Raw genomic sequence first — 23,035 nt, forward strand, 5'->3', positions numbered from 1 at the left:
CGGGAAGAGAGACGGGATTCGCGACCCAGAAGAAAACAGCTTGTTACCTGAAGACCCGAAGAGACAAGAGAGGAAAGAAAAGCACTTCGACCTGCCGCGCGAGACAACGCGAAAAAGAAACTCACCAGACAGCCGTGACGCAGACCCTCGTGAGGAAGAGAAAAAACTTATGCGCCTGCGGGACTCAAGACGAACGAAGAAACCAGAGAGAGAATTCAGCCCAGAGAAGACCGCGAGAAAGAACGAAGAAGACACACAGGCAAGAGACAAAAAAAAGCAAGACGCGGGAGAAGAGAGAAAACCTCCGACGAACTCGGGTGTCAGTGTTGGCCGAAATGCAGCGAGAAAAGGGTCCTCCAGGGAGGACGCGCTTGGCAGAAGAGCTGAGAAAACGGAGAAACCGAGAAGAAAGAGAACGAGACGAAAGAAAACGAGAAGAAAGAAATCGAAAAAGAGGGCAAGAGATTGGCCACGCCGCCAGAGTCACGTGGAGCGCAGCGCATATAAGTGTGAGAAGTGAGAAGGAAGAGAAACCGAATGGACGCGGGAGACGCACCCGAGGATGTGCGACAAAGAAAAAAGAAAGAGAAAAAAGAAAAGGACGAACAGAGGGGGAGGAAACGACGCAGAACACGCGCGTCGAATTCAGCCCTCGACAAGAGACACCGGTCAGGAAGAGGTCGGAACAGCAAATTACCGGGTGGAATTCGGGAGCAGAATTACGTCCTTGAGGCTCCGAACGCCGTCAATGAGAAGAACCAAGTGTGGAAAACCGCAGACAGCAATCAACTGCAGATACGCGCGTGATCGCAGCTTTCCTCTCCCGAAAATCCACGCAAATTAACAGAAATCGACACTGACGAGCACCTGCGTGGCCGCGGCCTGGTTCTCAGCTACTACGAAATCAACAGCGTTCGAGTTTTCGCGCAAGTGGAAAAAGGAGCAAATCCTTTCCAAGCATCCAGAGGCAGCCTCGAGTCAAGCGAAAAGTCGCTGGCAGTTTCTCGCTCGCTGTTTCTGCAGAATCTGCGAATTTCTCTGCAGCGCAGGCTGAGAAGTCCTGTGCTTGCCGGCGGAACTCCGAAAGCGCCTTTGGCGAGTCTCCCTTGCACAGCCGGCCCCCAAGGACTCGGTCGCGAACCAGAGGTTTCCTCGTGCAGACAGTGAGAACAACCCAGGTTTCTTGTCCACCAAAAGGGTCAAAGCTCCGGCACCGGGCGAAACAGGTCGAAGCCCGCGAAGCGCCTTTCTCGGATATATGTACACCTGACCCGCCGTCCAGTTTCGCGCTTCTTCCCGCGTGGGGAGACTCCACCTTTTCCAGTCTTCTCCTCGACCGCCTGACGCGCCAGCGTGAAGAAGTACAGTTTTCTCTGTCGTGACCGTGATGCAGCCTGCAGTGCCAGCCGCTGCTTCCAGACACTTTGACCTCACCGAAATTCCTCTGCTGCTCAACACCGTGGAAGTCCATGAAGTCTACATCCCTCTCTGCACCTTCTTTGTCCTTTCTTCCGACAAAACGACTTCCTCAGCACACTGGACAGTTCGCTACGGCAAACCCACGACCAATCACTGGTGGCAGCCTGCTGCTTTCACACATGCCCGAAAGTGGAGCGAGTCGTCGACTCCTCAAGAGCGGTGGATTCTGCGTATCCGGGCACTTTCCTGCAGCGGAAGGCCGGAAAACTTCGAAGAAACAGAGGACAGCGATGCGTTCGTTACACCGCAAATGCTCCTTCGCACCCACCTTAGAGAAACGCTCTTATAAGAAGTGTTCACTGCAAGTTACTGCCAAAGCTGCACGTTGTAGGTGGAAGAAAGACACCCGAGAGAAACGGTGACCAACGCCAGCCGCATCGCATCAATGCAGACAGCTCGTACGCGACTAGGGACACTCAACAGCGGCTGTGGCCTAGACACCTTCTACATCGGTTCCTACGTAGGTCTCGTATCAGCAACGGGTGCAGGGGGACCCTCAGGCGCCGTGATCACGAGACCGTCGTGCTAGGCCGGTAACATCTTTCCAAAGTGATCTGCACTTCTGACGGGCGTAGAACGACGGGCCGCCTAGCATACCTGACCGTTTTAACACTCGATGTGCTCTGCCTGCGACAGCTCCGTGTCCGCAGTGTCGCTTCTGTCAGAAATCGCATTTCCTCTGAACCTAAATGAGCGCCTAAAATGTGTTCTTCGACTCGAGTCACCCAGTTAGGAACCGCGGGGCGCTGGGCGAGAAACCCGCCGGCGTCCGTTGACGAGCCACAATTGACGCCACTAAAAGTGCTAAGCGCTGCGTTCTGGACAGTGTGTCTCTGTGTGCGGCGTGTTTCTGTTGGTGGAAATGCTGTCGCATTCGGGACTCCGGCAGCTCTGCGCATCTCTCAACAGCAGAGGCGAAGAGAGGTTGCGGCAGCAGCGTCTACGAACACTCACCACGTTTCAAGACGACGGCGACTGCGCCTCACGACCCCAGATGCAACGTGGAAAGTGGACCTTGCGAATGCCGTCGAAACCAGACGGCCAACGTCGAAAAAGCGGCGGCATGGGTGTCGCTGTGACCGTCCAGTGCACAGAATCGCTTCGGGGGACTTGGCTGTATCGATGAAAAGCTGTGGTGTCGCGTGGAGAGTGCGCGCGCCAGCGAGTCGGGTCGGTTGCGATCGATCTTTGCGTGGCGAGCACGCTGTCGTGTTGGGTGCGAGTGCGACTGAAAAACGGGCTTGATTGCTCCGAAAATCCACGATTTGTTTCCTCGGTGAGCGTCCACAGTCCCGTGCACCTGTCGAGAAGAAACTCAGGCGTATCCGGACCGTTTTTGCGAGAAAACGGCGAAAATCCTCGAGCTCTCTCGGCGCCGACAGAATCCCCAGAGCGCGCGAACCAGAAAGTCGCGAGAGCGCGCGCGCGCGGGCTGTATGTACACCCGAGGGCTGTTTGGGCAGCTCTGTCGCAGAGCCAGTTTTCTCGAATTTTCGTCCTTCTTGTTTTTGGAGTTTCCCCAAATTTTTCCTTACTTGTTCCCACACTCACGTCGTCTTTTCATCGGAGATCTCTTCCGCGTCTCCTTCGACCTGATTCCTCCGTCCACGCCGTCGAAGGCGCGCGCGGTGCTGCAGTTTCAGGGCGGCTGGCCAGCTCTTCTCGGCCGCTTCGACGACCCTCTCCGGGGAAAAAAGAAGTTTTCTCTCCTTCGTTGTACCTCTTTCCTCGTGTTATCTCTCTCTGAAGCAAAATGGCGAGCAAGACCACGTCTGAGGAGCTGAAAACGGCCACGGCGCTGAAGAAGAGGTCGTCCGATGTCCACGCGGTCGACCACTCCGGCAATGTGTACAAAGTGCGTCTTTCTCGCTTTCCTGAAAGTCGTTTATTTTGTTCCACAGTGGATGTCGCGAAAACCGCTGGAAAACCACTCTGTGCCTCTGCCCAGGTGCAGCCTTGGCGTTTCCCACGCGCACCGCGGCGACGCGTTAACAGGTCGCAGAGGACGCGCCGCTTTGAGCTGTGTAAAACGCGTTCCTGCATCGTTTTTTCGAGGAAACCGGAGAGCTCTAACGTTGCAGAGGGGATAAATATTTCGGGTGGACGCGCTTCCGCGTTTCGTTGCCGTCGGAAGGCGTGTGTGCCGTGGACTCCCGAGCAGCCCTTGTGTCTGGGGTCTGGGCTGCGTGACTCTGCGAAGACTCAAGTTTGAGAAATAGCGCATTTTCTCCAGTTCCCCAGCCGCAGCATAGGGTCGCACTCGCTGTGGGTTCAATATTTCGAGGTCTCGGTGTCGTCTCTGTTGTTCACGGATTGTGTGCGCTCGTCGTTTCTTCACCACCTTGAACTGTGTGTCGCCCCTCGGCCCGAGAAGCACATCCCTCTCTCTCTGTCTCTGTTTCGGTTTTTGCCCGCTTTTCGAATCGTTCACCCCGACTGTGCACCATTTTTTCTCTTGCCGAAAAAGGCCGTCGTGCTTCTCCCGGCCGCAGTGCGCTTGTGGTTCCGAGGTCGTTTCCTGGCTTCCGACCCCGGTGTCGCCCGCGAGTCACCACGCTGTCTCTCGTGCTTTTGTGTATTTGCATAGGGATTTCAAATCTGGACGGACCTGGCGCCGTCGGTGAAGGAGGAGCCGGACCTGATGTTTGCCAAGTGCATCGTGCAGGCGGGGACAGACAAGGGGAACTTGACCTGCGTCCAGATCGATCCACCGGGCTTCGACGAACCGTTCGAAGTACCGCAGGCGAATGCGTGGAATGTGAACAGCCTGATCGACCCCATGACGTACGGAGACATCGGCATGTTGCCTCACACGAACATTCCTTGCGTCCTCGACTTCCTCAAGGTGCGCTTCATGAAGAATCAAATCTACACGACTGCGGACCCGCTCGTCGTTGCCATCAATCCCTTCCGCGACCTCGGGAACACCACGCTCGACTGGATTGTTCGATACAGAGACACTTTCGACCTCTCCAAACTCGCGCCCCATGTTTTCTACACCGCCCGACGCGCGCTCGACAACCTCCACGCCGTCAACAAGTCGCAAACGATCATCGTGTCCGGTGAGAACTCGGGTTCTCCGTAAAAAAGTGACGTGTGTCGAAGTTCCACCTGTTCAATCCGATCTCGTCAGATTCAAGTGTGTCAGTTGGATGCTTGAATGCTTGAACGTGTGTATATGTGGCTGTATGGTGTGTATGGATTTCTATTGCCGCATGCTTCTCGGTTTCCGTCGATGGGCGTCGACATGAGTTTCTCTGTCTCTCTCTTTCTCTCTGTATGCATGCATGTCCCTGTCGGTTTCTCCGTGTTTCCATGTGTGTGTGTGTGTGTTTGTAAGTCGAAGAAGTTCCGATTTATGCATCTGCACGTGGACTTTTTTATGTGGTAGTTTCCATCCGCATTTACGGAGCTCTATTTACATCTCTACATTTACATGCCCATATCTATATCTATATATATATATATATATATATGTTCATACGCATATGTATATTTATGTATTTACATATGCATTTGCATATGCATATGTATAAATGGGTATGTATGTATATTTACGTTTGAGTCTGTGGATATATTTGGATGCGTAGCCACAGCGTTCTTTGGACAGTGCGTAAACGGTGCTTGTTCGTTTCCAGGTGAGTCTGGCGCGGGCAAGACAGAGGCGACGAAGCAGATTATGAGGTATTTTGCGGCGGCGAAGACGGGGTCGATGGATTTGCGGATTCAGAACGCGATCATGGCGGCGAATCCAGTGCTTGAGGCATTTGGAAATGCGAAGACGATTCGCAACAACAACTCGTCGCGTTTCGGACGCTTCATGCAGCTGGATGTGGGTCGCGAAGGAGGCATCAAGTTTGGCTCCGTCGTCGCCTTTCTCCTGGAAAAGTCGCGTGTTCTCACGCAGGACGAACAGGAGCGGTCGTACCACATCTTCTACCAAATGTGCAAGGGGGCGGACGCGGCGATGAAGGAGCGCTTCCATATCCTGCCGCTCTCGGAGTACAAGTACATCAATCCGTTGTGCCTGGACGCGCCAGGGATCGACGACGTCGCGGAGTTCCACGAAGTCTGCGAGTCGTTCCGGTCGATGAATCTGACGGAGGACGAAGTCGCGAGCGTGTGGAGCATCGTGAGTGGAGTGCTGCTGCTCGGCAACGTCGAGGTGACAGCGACGAAGGATGGGGGGATCGACGACGCCGCGGCGATCGAGGGGAAGAACTTGGAGGTTTTCAAAAAGGCCTGCGGGCTGCTCTTCCTCGACGCGGAGCGCATTCGCGAAGAGCTGACGGGGAAGGTTTCGTATGCGGGGAATCAGGAGATCCGCGGCCGGTGGAAGCAGGAAGACGGAGACATGCTCAAGTCGTCGCTCGCGAAGGCGATGTACGACAAGTTGTTCATGTGGATCATTGCCGTGTTGAACCGCAGCATCAAGCCTCCGGGCGGCTTCAAGATCTTCATGGGCATGCTCGACATCTTCGGCTTCGAAGTCTTCAAGAACAACTCGCTGGAGCAGTTCTTCATCAACATCACGAACGAAATGCTGCAGAAGAACTTCGTCGACATCGTCTTCGACCGCGAGAGCAAGCTGTATCGTGACGAGGGTGTCTCCTCCAAGGAGTTGATTTTCACCTCGAACGCAGAAGTGATCAAGATCTTGACGGCGAAGAACAACTCGGTGCTCGCTGCGCTCGAGGACCAGTGCCTCGCCCCTGGAGGCAGCGACGAAAAGTTCCTCTCGACCTGCAAGAACGCGCTGAAAGGAACCACCAAGTTCAAGCCTGCGAAGGTCTCTCCGAACATCAATTTCCTCATCTCGCACACTGTCGGCGACATCCAGTACAACGCCGAAGGCTTCCTCTTCAAAAACAAAGATGTCCTGCGAGCAGAAATCATGGAAATCGTGCAGCAAAGCAAGAACCCCGTCGTCGCGCAACTCTTCGCTGGCATCGTCATGGAGAAGGGGAAGATGGCCAAGGGACAACTGATTGGGTCGCAGTTCCTCTCGCAGCTGCAGAGCCTCATGGAACTTATCAACGTACGCCGACGCGCAGCGGAGAGAGCTCGCGAACACCCCAGTGTCGAAAAAAGATCGACCGCCCTCACGCCTCGGACATGAGGATCAGCGAGCCTGCATGCTCACCGCCTCTCCACGCGAGTCTCCTCCCACCCTGACGAATCCACATGCTTCCTCGGACGAACTTGCTCATCCCTCAGACACTCTCGAGCCTCTCTTGATTCAGTCGACAGTCAACTTCTGTGTACAACACACACATGTGGAAATACCCGACTCGTGAAACACTTTCATCTCATATATACATTTACACATACATATACATATACATATATATATATATATATATATACATGTTCATATATATATATATATATATATATGAATACATGTATGTATCGGATTAGATATATATATATATGTATATATATATATATATTTATATATGTATTTATGTATGTATATATTTATGTGTAAAGATGAGTCAGTTATGGAGAGGAGTGTGTGCGTCTCATGCGACGTGGGGTACCCGTTGACTTTTTCTGCAGAGCACCGAGCCTCACTTCATTCGCTGCATCAAGCCGAACGACACGAAGAAGCCCCTCGACTGGGTGCCGTCGAAAATGCTCATTCAGCTCCACGCGCTCTCCGTCCTCGAGGCTCTTCAGCTCCGTCAACTCGGCTACTCTTACAGGTCATCACAAAAATCCAAGTTGTCAGATGCAGGTGTTTCGGACACTCGTTTGTTCCCACTCACCACAGTTCTCATGTGTGCCACTGTAAATAATAATCCATATATATATATATATATATATATAATGTATATATATATATTTATGTATAATGTGTATATATATGAATGTATATATGTATTTGTACGTACAGAGTTATTCCCCGATTCCCTGTGAAGGGGTGCAGACGGGGACGTAAAGGAGGATGTCAATTTTCATGGAGAGAAACGACGTGGTTGTTCTGTGTGCAGACGTCCGTTCAAGGAGTTCCTCTTCCAGTTCAAGTTTATCGACCTCTCGGTTTCTGAAAATCCAAATCTGGACCCCAAAGAAGCTGCGCTGAGACTCCTCAAAAGCAGCAAACTGCCCAGCGAAGAATACCAGGTATGGTGAAGATGTTTTTCGTTTTATCCGTGCATGCAGAGAAAAAAACCAACGAATCTTCAGATTCAGAAAAACGCAAGGTGTTCAAACCGGAATCCACTCCCGAATCTGTTCGTATTCGTCATACGCACACATGCATTCATACATAAATACATACATACATACTACGCACACATATGTATGTGTATATGTATGTATATATATGCATATAAGCAGAGATGTCAAGCGTGAATGCACAGTAAAGGTGGATCAAGAGGAAAGAACTCGAGAGGTTCTTGGAGAAAAGGAGAGACATCCACATGAAAACGTACTCCTCTTTCTCTATAAATATCAGAGTGCTCTGTTATCGATAGTCGACAGGCATGTGAGAGGTTTTCGAGGCGGAGCGATTGTGGACGTTTGTTCCACCTGTCGACGTGGATCGAGCATTGTTTCGAAGGCTGCAGAGAGCGACCTTTCCAGCTAGTCTCCCTGGGCGTTTATGTTGAGGCTTCTCGAGTAGAAGCGGTTTCTTCTTTTTTTTAATTAAGCAGCGCGTGTTTCTGCCTGTCTGTGTGTAGCTCGGGAAGACAATGGTTTTCCTCAAGCAGACGGGCGCGAAAGAACTGACGCAGATTCAGAGAGAATGCCTTTCTTCTTGGGAGCCTCTCGTCTCAGTGCTCGAGGCGTACTACGCTGGCAGACGCCACAAGAAGCAGCTGCTGAAAAAGACCCCCTTCATCATTCGCGCCCAGGCTCACATCCGCAGGTACAGTCTCGAACACCCTTTTCCCCGAAAATGACTCCACGTACATCCGTACACAGGGTGTTACAGTGTCTCCTTTATAGGTGATACGCACATATTTGCATGTAGGAGCGTTACCGTTGAGATTTGCTGAGGTCGTCTGCTTGCTTTTTAGCCCCAGTACATGCATATATATATATATATATATGTATACATACCCGTATATATATATATATATATATATGTGTATTTGTATATGCATCTATTTATTTGTAGGTAGGGGTACAGTGAGGTAATGTGAACAGGTGCTTGCTGGCCAGTGTGACTTGAGTGTATTTGTTTCTCTTTTTGCGTCGATTTTTGTGTTCTTTTTTTCTTCGTACATAGTAGCGATGTAGGTGATGATGTCGTTCGTTTTCTGTCGCACCCGTTCACGAGTCTCGCCGCGGCGCGGTTGTGTCGAGTTGTTGGCCATTGTTTCTCCGGCAGTTTCCCCTCCCCGTTTTCTTCTGTGTGTGTTCAGACACCTGGTGGACAACAACGTCAGCCCCGCGACTGTTCAGCCGGCGTTCTAGACACGTTCGTTTGCCTTTTGAACTCTTCTCATCCATTTGTTGTTTTCTCTCTTCGCCGTTTCCTTCGAGTGTCGTTCGTGTGGGTTTTGTATGTGGAACTGCTTTCGACGAGAGCCGTTTGTGCGCTTCTTTGTGTAGAGGACGCGGATCAAAGGCGGAACTGATGGTGTCAGTCCGTGGCTCTTTTTGCCTTCTTTCTTTGTCCAGCAAGTCTGTGTTTCGAAGCAAGAGGAGAGACGCACACAAGCAAGGGCGAGGAAAGTTTATGTTTGCAAACTTGTCTGCGATCGCGAGCGTGTGAACAGCTTCCCCTCTCAAGGCGCAGAAAGTCGCGCTGCACGACGTTCGTGTTTTGGCTACGGGGACGCGTAGGTCGACGCGCGTCCATTCGCTGCTGTGTGGTTTGCGTCTCGACGAGGATGTAGTGTGTTTGCTTTAAGGACGTCTCTCTGGGCAGACGCGACTGCCGTCGTGCGTTGTTTTTTCGCTGGTTCCGTTCGAAGGCGCACACAGGCGACGGCCAGAGTTCGCGTTCGCGCTTCTTCAAGTGAAAACTGTGTGGCTCGCGCATGCGTCGCTCTCGAGGCGCAGGAAAAACGGGTCGAAATGAGCGTCTCTGAGACGCGCATCGCACCGCGAAAAACCGCAGGGAACATGCAAAGAAGACAGAGAAGCATGTGGCGGTTTTCGTGTGCGGCGAAATCTAGGAGAGAGGCCTAGAACGGGTGAAGCAGGAAAGAAGTCGCAACTGAACAAGGGATATCTTCTTTTTTCTTCTGCATGTCTTCCTGCGAGAGAAGCAAATGTCGTGGATGTCGCCGTGAGCGTCGCAGCTGTTTTCTCGCCGAAGCAGTCACCGTGGAAGCCGAGGGAAAGGCACAGACCAGTGTGCGCGCACATAGAGGGCGGGTTTGTGTTGCGCCAGAAAGTGGACGCACTGAGCATCCGTGGAAGAACGAAAAAACAGCAAGTCAAAAACCGTAGAAAACGCGAGGAAATCCAGAATGCGTCGCCTGCATGTTGTGTGCGCCTGACATTTCATAAAAATCGGAAATCTGTCTCTCGGAAAAGAGAGAGCCGAGAGTCTCTTCTAATCGGTCTTGGTCTCAGATCTTCGCAAAACAACAAGACGGCACAGACACGAGAGCAGAAGACAAACTAGCGTTTTTACACAGAATGTGTCTCTCCTCATACGGAACATACGCACCGTCGAATTACACACGCTTCATGTGATTACTCTCATGAAGTTTCCTACGGACGCGCCCTTCCTTTCGTCTGCAATCCTTGTGAAAGCAGAGTTTTACTTGCTTTCTCTGCAGCCGACGTAGAACAAGAATTCAAGATTTATCCCAGTGCATACACATGTCTACGGGGTCGGCACAGACACACACAGCAGGAGTGGAGGAGAGGCGAATGTTTTCTAGGTATCTCTGCAGTGAGTTTTTCACGGATATCTAGGAAGCCGCCACTTTCCGGCGAAAAACTCATTTTCACGATGAATTAGAGACGAAGAGACGGCAGAATAGCGGCGCTGCGCCTGACTGCGGCCAAGGCAAGCGTATGCAAATTCCGCAGAGAAAGAAAATCTCGCAGGCAGGAACGCTTGCGGAAGAGCCCAGGAAGAGAGGCACAAGTGAGAGGAGGGACACGGATAAATGCTGCAGATTTATTTCTTTTGTTGAAGAATCCAGAGAAACTAAAAAGTGTGGGGGCAGGTCTTCGGTTCAGGGGCCGGAAGCCTGTGACAAAGACGACTTGTTTTGCAGCACACAGGTCAGATCGCAAGAAACACTTGATCAACCGAAGCTCTTTTACTTACGCTTGGAAAGGGATACATAGTTCCTGCAGATGTGACTTTCTTCGGGAGCTCTTCCGCGCGACACCTGCGTACGAATTGTTTCGACACAACTCTCATCCTGCTTTCCCTGCCTGAAGATTTCGGCTAAAGCCGTTGACTGGCGACAAAGACCGCTGCGCATGCATATCGAGTGTTTCCAAGCCTTCAACGAACCGAAGACTGAACAAAGGTGAAGAGCGTGGCACTCACATGGACGAGATGTGGAGGATCTCCAAACATACCGCTGTGAGAAAAAGTTACGTAAAATAGGCTAATGCAGCTCCAGAAGACAACTGCGCTGTCGCAGAGAGGAAAACGCTTCTCTGTAATGAGAGTGCCTCTGCAGAGAAAGTGCACTTTTCTTGGAGAGATCGATGAAGAATTTTCATCTTGAAGAGGCAGGTCTCGTAGCCATCGAGTCAAGCCCAAGACTAGCAGCTTCCTTGACCTGAAGTTCGCATGCATCAGCAGCTTCGGTACCGGATGCGTTTCCGGCTTTCGCGCAAGCACGGCACCAAAGATGCTGAAGTCCAATACAAAAGTGTTTCGCAAAGTGGGCCGGTAGAGAGATGAAGAACAGGAAACAGAATGACGACGCACGTGAACTAAATGGGAGAAAAGTGCAAAGAATCCAATCCAGCAGGGTAGTGGCGGTCACGGGAATCTCAGACACAACCCTCTCAAAAGAGAAAGCATTCTTCGTTTACAGCAAAAGATTTCTTCAACTTTCTTTGGCACACAGCGAACGCCGACTCCAAAGTACTCTCTCGCCTCAGCGACCACCAGTGGCTGTGGCACCTCGTTTTTTCGCACCGAAAACACATTGTGGCAAATCGTCCTTTGTGTCGTGGAACTCTACGCGATTTCTTTTCCAGCTGAAGGAATAAAATGGCTGCGTGCTGCACAAGAGCTACACCTCGTAGCAAACCAAATCTGCGGTGGGACTGAGTCCGGAAATCACAGGGTTGCGCTCTGCATGCGCATCAAGATGAAACTCAGGTGATCACAGAATCTTACACCGGAGAGGGGATTTGTTAGTGCGTACGAAGAGTAACAGGCGACGTCCGGCTTGCCTGAGTTTGTCAAATCGACTTTTACAGACAAGCCTTCCCTCCCTAGACTTTGGTAACCACGCTTGGACGTACATGAGGTCCAGTGGTGTGCGGAATCTAGTCGAAATCCCAGCATTTGTATATGCACTGTACAAATATACAGATTCGACATTTCTATCTATCTATCTGCCTGCTTATGTCTGTACTCTCTAAATTTACATCTATCTCTCTGCCTGTCTGTATCTATGCATGCATCAATCTATGTGTCTATATCTCTACGTATCTATATCAAGCTAGCGACCTCTGTTCAAAAGGCGTTCAAATCAAAACACTGAGAGGCCCCAGCGTGCATGAACGCCATGGCAGGAGGGGGGAGACACCCACAGAGCGGCAACGGCCTCTTCGTTCGGTTTATCGTCCCCTGCAGAGATATATGTGTGCGCCTTTGCTTTTTGAAGTCTCAAAGTTCCTAGAGAAGTCATCAGCCGGCTACAAACAGATCACACCAGGGTACCGGTTATTTCATTGTAAGCGGACAAAAACGGAAACTCAAGAGGATCTTGTTCACCTTTGCTTCGTTGCACAAGAGTCGCCTCATTTCCTTGTTCGAAGTGGAGGCTCTCGTTGTGTGTGACCACCGGACCGGCTGGACACAGTCGATTCGAGTGTTCATACAGCTTCCGGTGAACCAGAACGCGATTCCGAGAGCAGCTTTTGCGCTCCTCTCTGTGTCGACGTACTGCCTTACCAGTGACTGAAAATGGATTCGTTTCTGACTAGAAATCACGCCAGAGATCGCGAGGCTTCCCTAAAAAGCCTCGCGATCTGACACCCTGGAAAAGCCACAGAAATCCCCCGTCCCGAGTTTTAACATCTGTGTCTCTCGAGAGCACTCCGGGCTCCGCTGCTCCTTCGCCTTTCCTCCACTTCTTTCTCCGGCTCTGTCGCCAACTCTGGCCTCCTGCAGCGTCGTTCGGACATCTCTCCATTCTCTCTGCGCTCGTCTCCTGCCGGCTCTCGTCTCTGTTCCAAGCTCCCTGCCCGCTGAAACGAATTACGTTTAAACCTTGCACTGCAGATCTCGGTTGACCTCGATCTCAACCTCCCGCTTCTGCCTCCTCCGTGACGTCTCCTTCGTGGCTCTATCCGACCCTCTCTTGCTCGCGCAAATGGCGTCGTTCTTGACATCTCCGCGCTGCACGCCTTTCCACCTGTTCCTCGTCGTTCACTCGCTCTCTTCTCTGGCAGGAAGAACGTGGAAGCAGGAGGCGAGAGGAGGTAAAAATGGCGGAGGAGGCGGCAGAAGCGGCTGAGGCAGAAGGAGCGGCGAAGCGGCGTGCGTCTCCTCCTGAGGCTCTTCGGCGATCGCGTCGAACGGCAAGGCGTACGGCGAGGAGTGCAACGTTGCCGAAGCGCCGCCGGAGGTCGGCCGTGCTTTCGGAGACACTGCGGGGAAGAAGGAGGGAACAGGACGCGGCGAGACAGGAGGAAAGGGTGCGTCTTGCGGGACGAAGGACGTCGGAGTAGAGGGCGAGAAAGGCGGCTGCGGAGACCGAAGCAGAGGCGGGAGACACTGTGGGGAGGGGAACGCCTCGATGCTCCACCGCGGAGACGCCGCGGAAGAAAGAGTCCCTTCGTTCGCGCCTCCTACCGCGTGCAGCAGCGAGGAGAAGGACGACCTGTGCGCCGAAAAGCTGCTCTCTCCTCCCCTCCCATCCGTCTCGTAGCAAGGTGTATCAGCCCCACACTGGAGGGGGACAAGCAAAGTCGAAGAGGAGGAAGAAAGCGCAGTTGAAGAGGAATAGGAGGACGGAGAGGTAAACGCAGCTTGCGGAGACAGGTGAGGAAGGCCGACGGCAGGCGCGGCTCTGCGGTCAAAGTGGCTCGCTGTTGATTCCGCAACGTCCTCGTCTTCCCCCTCGTCTGTCTCTTCTCCTCTTGCACGCACCGGCGCAGAGGAGGCCCGGCGACATGCTCGCGAGAGGCAAGCAGAGGAATCCACGCGTCTAGCGGTTCTTCTCGTCTGGACTTCTCGCTCGCGCGCGTCTCTCTGCTGCTCAGCTGGGAGCCTCGCACCCGCGGGACCCGCAGCTGGATGGGCGGAAGCCGGCGCAGTGCAGACGTCGCGCGACGCCCAGGAAGCAGCGAAGGCCGAGGAACTGAAGGGGGAGGAGAAACAGGACGGCGTTCGCGACAGGAGCGCAGAGACCTCGCGCTTCGCCGGGGAGAAGCACGCGCGGTACTCGGAAGACGGATAGAACGGCGAGGAAGTTCGCGTCGAGGCCGAACAAGAAGTCGACAAGTAACTTGGGCTCTTCTCGCTCTTCGACTTGCCCGCCAACAACTCCGAAACTGGAAGAGAGGAAGGCGACGCAGAAGCCTCTCCACAGACACCTGAGTGGCCTCCGCGCGAGGCAAATAAAAAGCGAGCATGCGCCAGCGACGCTCCCAGAGCTCCCAGGAAGGGTGACAAGCTGGGCGCAGAAAACACCGAACCGACAGACAGATGAGAACACAGGAGACGACGGGGAAAAACGAGAGAGCAACCTGCGAAAGAAGAGATGCAGACGACAGGACAAAACAGAGAGAGAAGAGAGGAGAGAAGACACAACAGAGAGAAAGCGAAGTGCTAGGGTGTGTAAACGAAGGCAGGACAGACAGGCGGACCTAGCGAGCTGGAAAAATCCTACGACGGTCGAGAAGGCGTGGACCTACGCCAGCGTTCAGTTGCTGCGGAAAGTACAACCACTGGAGGGCGACAGAAGCTCCCATCTTCGCGCGATTCAAGTTGAAAAGCGTTCCCCGTCTGCTTCGATTCCACCTGCTTGCCCTCAGTGCATGCACCCGGGCCTGTGTGCTCACCTGCAGAAGAAGACTTTGACTCGATTTTTTGACCAGAAGCGAACGGAGTGTTGCAGAGAGGCGAGGAAGGCGGGGACGTCGAGCAGGAAGCCGACGAGGGCGATTCTGGAAAGAAGAAGACAAGAACAGTCAAGAGCGAGGACGCTGTGGAGGCCAGCGAGGAAGAGCACACCAAAGTCTCAGGCTCTTGAACTCAAACCTTCAGCCGTCGCAGCCAGTCCCCGGGTCGACTGTTTGCACCGCAATCACAGAAACGCGGTTCTCGTATCTCGCACCTGCTGAAGGCACCCACTGCGGCCTAGGTCGTCGCTTGTCTCGGAAAAGCACAGAGATGCCAGCGGTTCAGCTTGTGTGAACAGAAAAAACGCGACAAAGAGAGCAATTCTGCACGCCCTGCACACCTCGAGGGAAAGGGAGGATCTGTTACACCCAACTGCGCGGAAAAGGGGGCTTGCATGCGGTGTATGTCCAGTGCACCGTTTTCTAGAAGGCCGTCGCGCTCACAGACGCCCCCGCGGGAGAAAACGAGAATCGCGGACGCAGAGAGCCGGGAGGAAAGCGAAAGAAAGAGAACGGAGAGGTGGAGAGGAGGCAGATGAAGACAGCGAATACGCGAGACAAAACACGCAGAGAAGCATAAAAAAGACAGAGGAACCGGGAGACGACCAGTGCGACTCCATGCAGAGAGAGGCCGAGATCAAGCAAAGAAGCACGAACACAGAGAGAGAGGAAGAGACATCAGAGAGAAAGATGACAAACGTAGAAGCGCTTACGGCTGGGCGTGACCGGGACTTGCAGAGAGAAGAGATGAAACCTCACTTGAGCACGCACACCGAAAAAAAGAAAGAAAAAAGAAGTTACCTGGTTAGCCCGTGGAGAGTCGCATGCAAGTAGGCCTGTTGGGCGACGTTGAAACTCATCAGAGTCAAGAGAGATCTGACAATATCAGGTCCAGTTGGCTGAAAAGGAAAACGAAAAGGAAGCCGTTTTTTTCATTCACGCAAGCAAATGAATCACTCTTTTCTCCCTTAACCCCAGAATCGGATTCACAAAGACGGATCCTTCCGGAGTCGAGACAGCCGCAAACAGCAAGGATGGATTTCTTTGAAACACCGGCTTCCCGCCTCTTGCAAGCAATCTCGTTGCCTTCTCGCGGTTCCGTCGAGAGAAGAATAACAGACACGGAAGCAGAGCTGGAGTTAACAGAGAGATGTTCCTTGGCGAAAGCACATAAAGCGCGGAAGGGAAACGCACAAAGTTGTATGCGTCACACGTCTTTTGAAACTTGGTTTCATTTGATATGTACGACTGTATAAGAACTTCATTTTCCGCGTTAGAAAGAAAGTCCTTTTCTCCCACACCGCTTTCTGCACCTGGCCGTTTGCATGCGTTTACACGCGGCTTCTGATGTCTGTTAACGCAACGAGTTTCTGCTGTTTCTCTCGAGCTGTATACACTTGTACGCACCGCTACCCAGCACTACTATCTTTCTTTGACTTTGACCTCTCTCTATTCGTCTGTGGCAACAGAAAGTCCTCTTTCGACAGCTTTCTCCACCCACTGCTACCTCTCTCTCCACCTGCATCTCTCCATTCGTTATCCTCAACTTGTCGATGCCTCGGTTTCGATCGACCCTCCTGTCTCTGGCCCTCACATCTCCTCCCCTACACGAGACAGTCTCAGCTTCACTTCCATCATACTCTGCAGCTCGCAGGGTATGTACACCTCGCTCACTCGTCTGTAGACTAGGCCGTCGCGGACTTTGTCCCCTCGTCTTTCTCCGTGCATTGTCTCCACATCCTCCCTGTCCTTCCCTGCGTCGCAGGAGGCGAAGCGGCCCGGCACTTTCTCGACAGCGCTTGCCTCGCCGTCTCTCTCGCGCGCCTTGAGTTCCGCTCCTCGTCCTCTCTTCTCCTGCTCGACAGACTCCTCAAGCGCCGGCCACCGACAGGCGCTGCAGAGGGAAGACGCGGTGCACGGCTCTTCCTCGGCTTCGTCCTCTGTCGCATCGCTGAGGCCTTCTTCACCCCACTCTTCGTCCTCCAATACACTCGAGGACCAGCTGTCGTCCTCCCAAGTGTGTTCCCACTCTTCACAAGGCATGCAGCAATCGCATTCTGAACATGAAGGCATGGCTCGGGGACGCGTTCCTTCCCAGCGGGCAACACCCATGTCTCTCGCGCTTTCCAGAGCCGTTTCGAACCTGCAAAGATGCATCCCCCGGTCTGCAAGTGTGTCACCTGCGTTCTTTTCTCTCTGCCTTAACGACCCATCTGCAGCTGTCTCGACCTGCCGGACCCCCGCTGCTTCTTCCCTTTCCTCTTCGCGTTCGTCTTGCCTCTCTCCGTCTCCTCCTCGTGGTCTGTCCTCGTTTTCGAAGTCTTCTTCGTCTCCCTTTCGCTTTTCTCCTGCAGCTCCGTCCGTGGGTGCTTCAACCACGCCTTCACGAGAGCGTCCGCGGCATGGTTGAGAGGATCTCGAAGTCCGGACATGCTTTTCTCTGGAGTTCTCTCCGCTTCGCCGGGCTGCAGCTAGCGCCTCGCATGACACCTCCCCCCTCGCTTTCCCCTGCGTCCGCAGGTCTTCTCCTTCTCCCTCCGACTGCGTTTCCGCCTCTCTGGCTTCTTCTCGCCTTTGCTCCACGGGCAATGTCCTGCGCGCCGCCGACGAAAAACAGCGAGCTTCCTTTCCTGGAGGAGAGATGACAGAGCCGCGCGATGTCGCCTGTGTGAGGCAAGAAACAGGAGATCTCCCTGTTGAACTGGAAGATGCTCGGCTTTGTCGCGCTTCACACAGGGAAGAGCACGAGGTTGAAGGAGACAGAAAACCTTTATTTTCAGCCTGAGAAGCGGCTGTCTGCCCGCCCCGCTTCGCGTCTCTGCGACTCGCTTCGGCCTCCTCAGACTCGCGCGCAGTCGAAAGAGAGTACTCCTTCAAATACTTGACTGGAATGTGCTGAAGCTTCCCAAAGGTGGAGGCAATCGTCGAAGACTTGAGGCCAATGGCATCGTAGCTTCCTCCGTAAATGTCGCGGACGAGCATGTCACAGACTCGGTTGTCCCCCGTCGCGGCCAACTCGAGGAGATTCTTCGGAGACAGCTCTCCGGGAAGAATCAGTCTGAACGCAACCGCACTCCGAAACGCGTCTCTCTCGCAGATCCGTCGCTACCAACAGTTCGCTACGAACAGTTCGCTTCGAACAGTCCACCTCGAGAACAAAGAACGTCTACTTCACTGCTGCTGCACCACGCACGCAGGGACGGCGAGAGAAGGTCAGACTTCAGGATGGAAAGGAAAACAGGTGATGAACAAACAAAGCGGAGAGGGCATGGTCAAAACTGAGGTGTAGGGATGCATGTGTTTTGGATGCGAAAACCGCTACAGAAAAGAGACAGAGACCAATGCTCCCCAGAAAGCCAGAGCAAGCTCGGCAGACGGAAGAAGAAGAGGCGCAGAAGGCGTCAAGGCGGCAGCGAGAGAAACGAGAAAACACACGCGCAGAGAAGCGCCTTTACAACTCGTACACCCCGCGCGACTTTGCCTGTTTTAGCAACGGCGGCTGAGGAACTTCATACGGAACTTCAGCCTACAAACGAACAGGCGAGACCGTGACGAAGGACGATGTCTGCGAGGCTGACAACGAGCAGAACCTCAGCAACGCGTCCTCACCTGCAGAGACCCATGAAAGTGGCGCCTCCTATTGTGGAACCTCCAATTCGTTGACTCGTGAAGAAGGGTTCCGCGCGAGAAGACGCCGCATGCCAAGAGAGGGGAAATCCTGAAGAGGAACGCCGTCGCCACCAACGCGCAGTCCTCTGCGCTACGTCGTCGACGTCCTCTCCACGACGGAGAGAACATGAAGAAGAACAGGAAGCGCGAGACGAGGGAGAACAGGAAGCGCGCGACGAGGAAGAACAGGAAACGCGAGACGAGGGAGAACAGGAAGCGCGAGACGAGGGAGAACAGGAAGCGCGCGACGAGGAAGAACAGGAAACGCGAGACGAGGGAGAACAGGAAGCGCGCGACGAGGAAGAACAGGAAACGCGAGACGAGGGAGAACAGGAAGCGCGAGACGAGGAAGAACAGGAAGCGCGAGACGAGGGAGAACAGGAAGCGCGAGACGAGGGAGAACAGGAAGCGCGAGACGAGGAAGAACAGGAAGCGCGAGACGAGGAAGAACAGGAAGCGCGAGACGAGGGAGAACAGGAATGAGGATCGAAAGACCGGTAGGGCGAGGTCCCCGGGAAGGAAGGGAGATGTGAGCGTTGGCAACCTTGGAAACGCGATTTCGAGGAAGACATTGCGAGGACCTTATGGAAGCTGACTCCTGCCTTTAAGTTGACGAGAAGGTAAGGGTAGAATCCGCGTCTCTCTTCGGGAGTTAACGGGCTGCAGAAAGACGAGACAGAAAACATGAGCGGCTGCAGGAAGATGGAGGAAGCCACCTTGCAGTTCCCGGCGACAGTGGCCTTCTGGAAAGGCGTTCGAAAGGAACTCACATGGCAACTCTAGAGTGATAAAGAGGCGACACGAGTGCGGCAAAAAGCGTTCACGAAAAGGCGGCGTTCCGCTCTCCACTGGCGCAGAGAGAAGCAAGCCAGCATAAAAAGTCAAGATTCCTTCTGGCTGAGCGTCAGCCTCCTGAGAGGCGAGGACGAAGAAAAAACAGAAGCGCCCGCTCCTTCTCGCTTCCTCTGAAAACAGAACGCCGTTCGTGCCTCGTTCGCAAGGCCGCGGCTCACACACGCTGCGGCCATGCGGCAGTCGGCAAACGTCGGGAGTCTGAAGGACCGGCACCGAAAGCGGAGGAGCTCCTCGAAACACTAGAGACTGACTCGACGGCCCGATGTCTTCTTCGACATGTGAGAGAGGGCAAGGCACCGCGTTGCGACGACCGCACGGAGACACGGAAAGCGGGGACAGGTTTGGCACGGAAGAGTAACTCGAAGCGTTCGCCTGTTTCCGTGGAAGCACAGAAGCCGAACCGTTCTTCTCTGGTACGTGGAAGCGAGACAAAAAACGTCGGCGTTTGCTCAGCAGAAGAAACGAGGGGAAAACTCTCTCTTCGACAGAAGAAGAAAGCAACCTCCACGCCAAGTGGCAAGACGCCCCAGACGTCCGGCTAAACATGCACGTAGATATGTATATGTGTATGTATATATCTATGTAGAGAAATGGACATATGCAAATGGATGCATATCTGTGTATGTGGATGCACATAAATGCAGGAAAGAGGATACCTTGTGTCCCCCTGCGTCTCCATGTTTCGGCGTTTATGTTTGCAGAGTGTTTACGACGCTTTAGAACCTGGAGAAGACATGTGAAAGCGACTCGCAGAGGGCCAGAAAAGTCGGAGAAAAGGAGACTCACCACTCGTGGAAGTTGTCGGCTTCTTGGCCTGCGGCAGGAGCCTCGTTCATCGCATGACGCGTTCTGGTCGAGAGCGAACAGCAGCAAGAACGCATTGAAGGCAGAAGCGAGCCGACGCATGCAAGTTTCTTAGCGAGAAGAGCGACGCACTCGCTTCAACCGTGAGAGAAAGTCGCACACTGCAGAGGCAGTTCACCGCGTTTCGTCCACTTCATCTGACTGACTTGAAATGGCGGTGCCGCGTTCGCGTTTCCAGAAGCACCGCCATCTCCAGAGGAGAATGTGAAAGCAGACGCGCGAGGCTGACGCATGCAGATGTCGAGAGAGAGGAATTCGAAACAGACATCCGGAGCAGGTGAACACACACTGAACAGGAGATACATGTGGAGACGCGCGCATGCGCAGGAGAGAGAGGCAGCTCACTGGACAGACAGCTCGGGTGTCGAAACGAAGAGACGCGAAGGCCGCCTCACTCCGGACGCACGGTGAGCGGCCAGCGAGAGCACTCTCCACGCAGGTCCTCTCAGATCCCAGCCGACCAGCGTGTCAACGAGAAGCTCCTCGCGCCTGGACTCCCGAGCGTCTCCCGTTTTCGTTCGTTTGCATGCAGCGGCGACAGAAAACGCTTACCCTTCGTAGTGGAAAACAGTTGAGGGGAAGTGCTGCATCAGAAAGTGGAGCGCCTCGATGATGCACACACTCTCTCGCTCGAAAGTGATGGTCAGAGTCCGAGCCTTCTCACGTCGGTCGTCCAAACTCTCTGCATGCAGGCGACGCGCCACGAGAGCCGTCGCTTCGCTCGCACCGCGATCTTCCGACTCTGCACCATTTGCCCTCTTCGCCCCACACTCGGGGAGCGAACGCGCGGAGAGAGGAGCCGTCGCAATTGCGGAGTCCGAATCGAGCGTCGAAGAAGGCTGGCGACGAACGCAAAAGCAGTCGCCGGACTCGAACTGCTCGCATCGCGCTCTCGGCGTCTCGTCCAGCGAAGAAAGACGCTCTGGAACTGGCGCGTCGGCTCGTGCTGCTGCTGCTGCAGTTCCGCCTTCCCATTCTCTCGCTCTCGGCGCTTCCCCCTCAGCGACTTCACAGCCAGAAGCAGCCGAAGCGGACGAACAACAAAAAGAGGAAGCAGAAGAGGAGGCAGCAGAAGAGGAGGCAGCGGCAGGGAGAGAAGAGAGAGAAGGGAAGATGTACATAATGAGGTGCTTTTGAAGGAGTTTTTGAAGGTCGAAGCATCCGTTCCCAGTCATGGCGATGTGACAGTTTTTTTCAAGGAAAGGAAGCGCGAGCGGCAGCACAGTGTCCATGTCCTTCCACTCCATGCTCCATAGATACACCACGCTGTTGCATGGACACTGACAGACGGTTCTGTTTCTTTCGCTCTCGACCTCTTCTCCATCTTCACCCCGTCGGCGTCGGTATCCTGCTCGCGTTTCCTTGCTCTCCACCTCTTCGTCCTTTGCCTTCCCCGATCCCCGTCGTTCCTGGAAGAAGACCTGCCTGCTCTCCGGCGAAACCGCGCGATTGCCTCTGCGTCCGCTGCGCTGTTCCGTCCGCTCTTCTCTTCGCTCTCGCGATTCTCTCTGCAGCCTCCGCGGGTCTCTGTCGCGACGCCACCCATCGCGCTGGCTGGTCTCCATGCAGCGCGAGCAAGGGAGAGAGTGCTCGAGTCGCTGCACCTCCGCTCCGGGAAGCACAGAGGCGAGAACTGCGTGGACGAAGTCCTTCTGTCTCTGTTGGACGCGGTCCAGCGGTTCGGCCTTGGAGAGCCTCTCCGAGTCACTCTGCCTCTCCAAGAGGGCAGGCGAACCATCAGAAGAAGAGAGAGGAGGAGAAGAGACAGAAGAAGACGAAAAAGGACAGGAAGCCGCAGGAGAAGGAGCAGAGACTCTCCTCGGTGTACTGGGAGCTGTGGCGACAGAGACGACGCGGACGGTGCAAGCCGTGACGTCGACGCCCAGCGAATTCCCCATGGTTTTCTAAGCAGAAAGAAGAGTTGGAGCCAAACACTACCTTGCATGCATCGCGCCTCACCACGACGCCCGCATCCTCGCACCCGAAAAGCGCGCGCAAGTGTACATACAGCTGAGCACGCCAGTCCTTCGGCGCTTGAGGTGTATCTGCATGCTGTCTCGACACCGCGGATTCGAGCCTGCGAAGCGCGCCGCCGCTGCGACAGGAAAGCCTGTAAAGTGGAAGTCCTGGAAAATTGAAGACGACGGGGGCGGCTGGCAAACTGTTGCAGAATGCACAGGAGCCGAGGAAAAGGAAGATCGGACACAGCGGCAGAGAAGCGAGAAGACAGAGAGAGGAGAAGGACACAGAAATGGACGAGTGGGGACAACCGAGAAGGAGAAAGGGGGCGCGATTAGAGGACGGAAGCAGACATCCTGTGAGAACTGCACGGACGAGACTTGGCGAGATTCACAAACGCGCGAAGGAACAGCGCGAGACGAAGAAAAACAAGGTGGACATGGACCGAACGGTGCCAAGAAGAGAAATAAGAGAAGAACGACCCAGAAGCAGAAGAGAACGCAGTGACTACGAGGAGAAGGAGAAGAAGACTTTGCAGCAGGAGACACTGGAAGGAGACAAAGCAGGACAAGCAACGAGAGAGAGTCTCCAACACACACACACCAGCACGAAGACACGGAACGGTGAGCCACAGAGGAATGACAAGGAAGACCGAGTTAGAAAGGAGTAGGAGAAGAAGGGAGAGAAAAAGAGAGGAATCAAACAAGAGAAAGAGAGGAAGGGGGAAAAAGAAAGACGACGGAGGAGAGGACGACACAGGCGAAGAGAAGAAGAGAGCGGAGCTGGAAGAAGATCGCGATTTTCGGAAGGACGTGAGTTCGTCTCTGTTTCATCGCGATGGAGAACAAACGACAGAAGTTCGTCTGTCAAAGGCAGCGACGAAGTCTTCCTCTGGAGACGCGGATCGCGAGAGCAGCTTGTGCAGTTTCTTTTCTCTTTTTCTCGAATTCAGCGAAAAAAGAATTCAACA

At 53.8% G+C, this 23,035-nt stretch overlaps 3 protein-coding genes across 3 annotated transcripts; 1 reads left to right on the forward strand and 2 right to left on the reverse strand.

Annotated features, from left to right (window-relative positions):
- Positions 1 to 19: 19 nt before the first annotated feature.
- Positions 20 to 2,583, reverse strand: TGME49_235460 (hypothetical protein). The gene is made up of 2 exons (XM_002368900.2): positions 698 to 2,583; positions 20 to 47 (listed from the first exon to the last, which is right to left on the reverse strand). Exon 1 carries the CDS (start codon positions 1,469 to 1,471, stop codon positions 905 to 907), a length of 567 nt encoding a protein of 188 aa, XP_002368941.1. The 5' UTR covers positions 1,472 to 2,583; the 3' UTR covers positions 20 to 47; positions 698 to 904.
- Positions 1,875 to 11,617, forward strand: TGME49_235470 (myosin A). Its single transcript, XM_002368901.2, has 7 exons — positions 1,875 to 3,334; positions 4,067 to 4,541; positions 5,118 to 6,517; positions 7,042 to 7,187; positions 7,476 to 7,608; positions 8,169 to 8,356; positions 8,856 to 11,617. The coding sequence occupies exons 1-7, from the start codon at positions 3,233 to 3,235 to the stop codon at positions 8,905 to 8,907; spliced, it is 2,496 nt and encodes an 831-aa protein (XP_002368942.1). The 5' UTR covers positions 1,875 to 3,232; the 3' UTR covers positions 8,908 to 11,617.
- Positions 11,618 to 12,157: 540 nt separating this feature from the next.
- On the reverse strand, positions 12,158 to 23,017 carry TGME49_235478 (pantothenate kinase). The gene is made up of 7 exons (XM_018780431.1): positions 20,659 to 23,017; positions 20,029 to 20,091; positions 18,328 to 19,047; positions 16,393 to 17,776; positions 15,520 to 15,617; positions 14,659 to 14,763; positions 12,158 to 14,270 (listed from the first exon to the last, which is right to left on the reverse strand). The coding sequence occupies exons 1-7, from the start codon at positions 22,002 to 22,004 to the stop codon at positions 13,022 to 13,024; spliced, it is 4,965 nt and encodes a 1,654-aa protein (XP_018635824.1). The 5' UTR covers positions 22,005 to 23,017; the 3' UTR covers positions 12,158 to 13,021.
- Positions 23,018 to 23,035: the final 18 nt, after the last annotated feature.

The sequence above is a fragment of the Toxoplasma gondii genome, chromosome X (assembly GCF_000006565.2).
Source record: "Toxoplasma gondii ME49 chromosome X, whole genome shotgun sequence".
NCBI classification, from domain to species: Eukaryota; Apicomplexa; class Conoidasida; order Eucoccidiorida; family Sarcocystidae; genus Toxoplasma; species Toxoplasma gondii.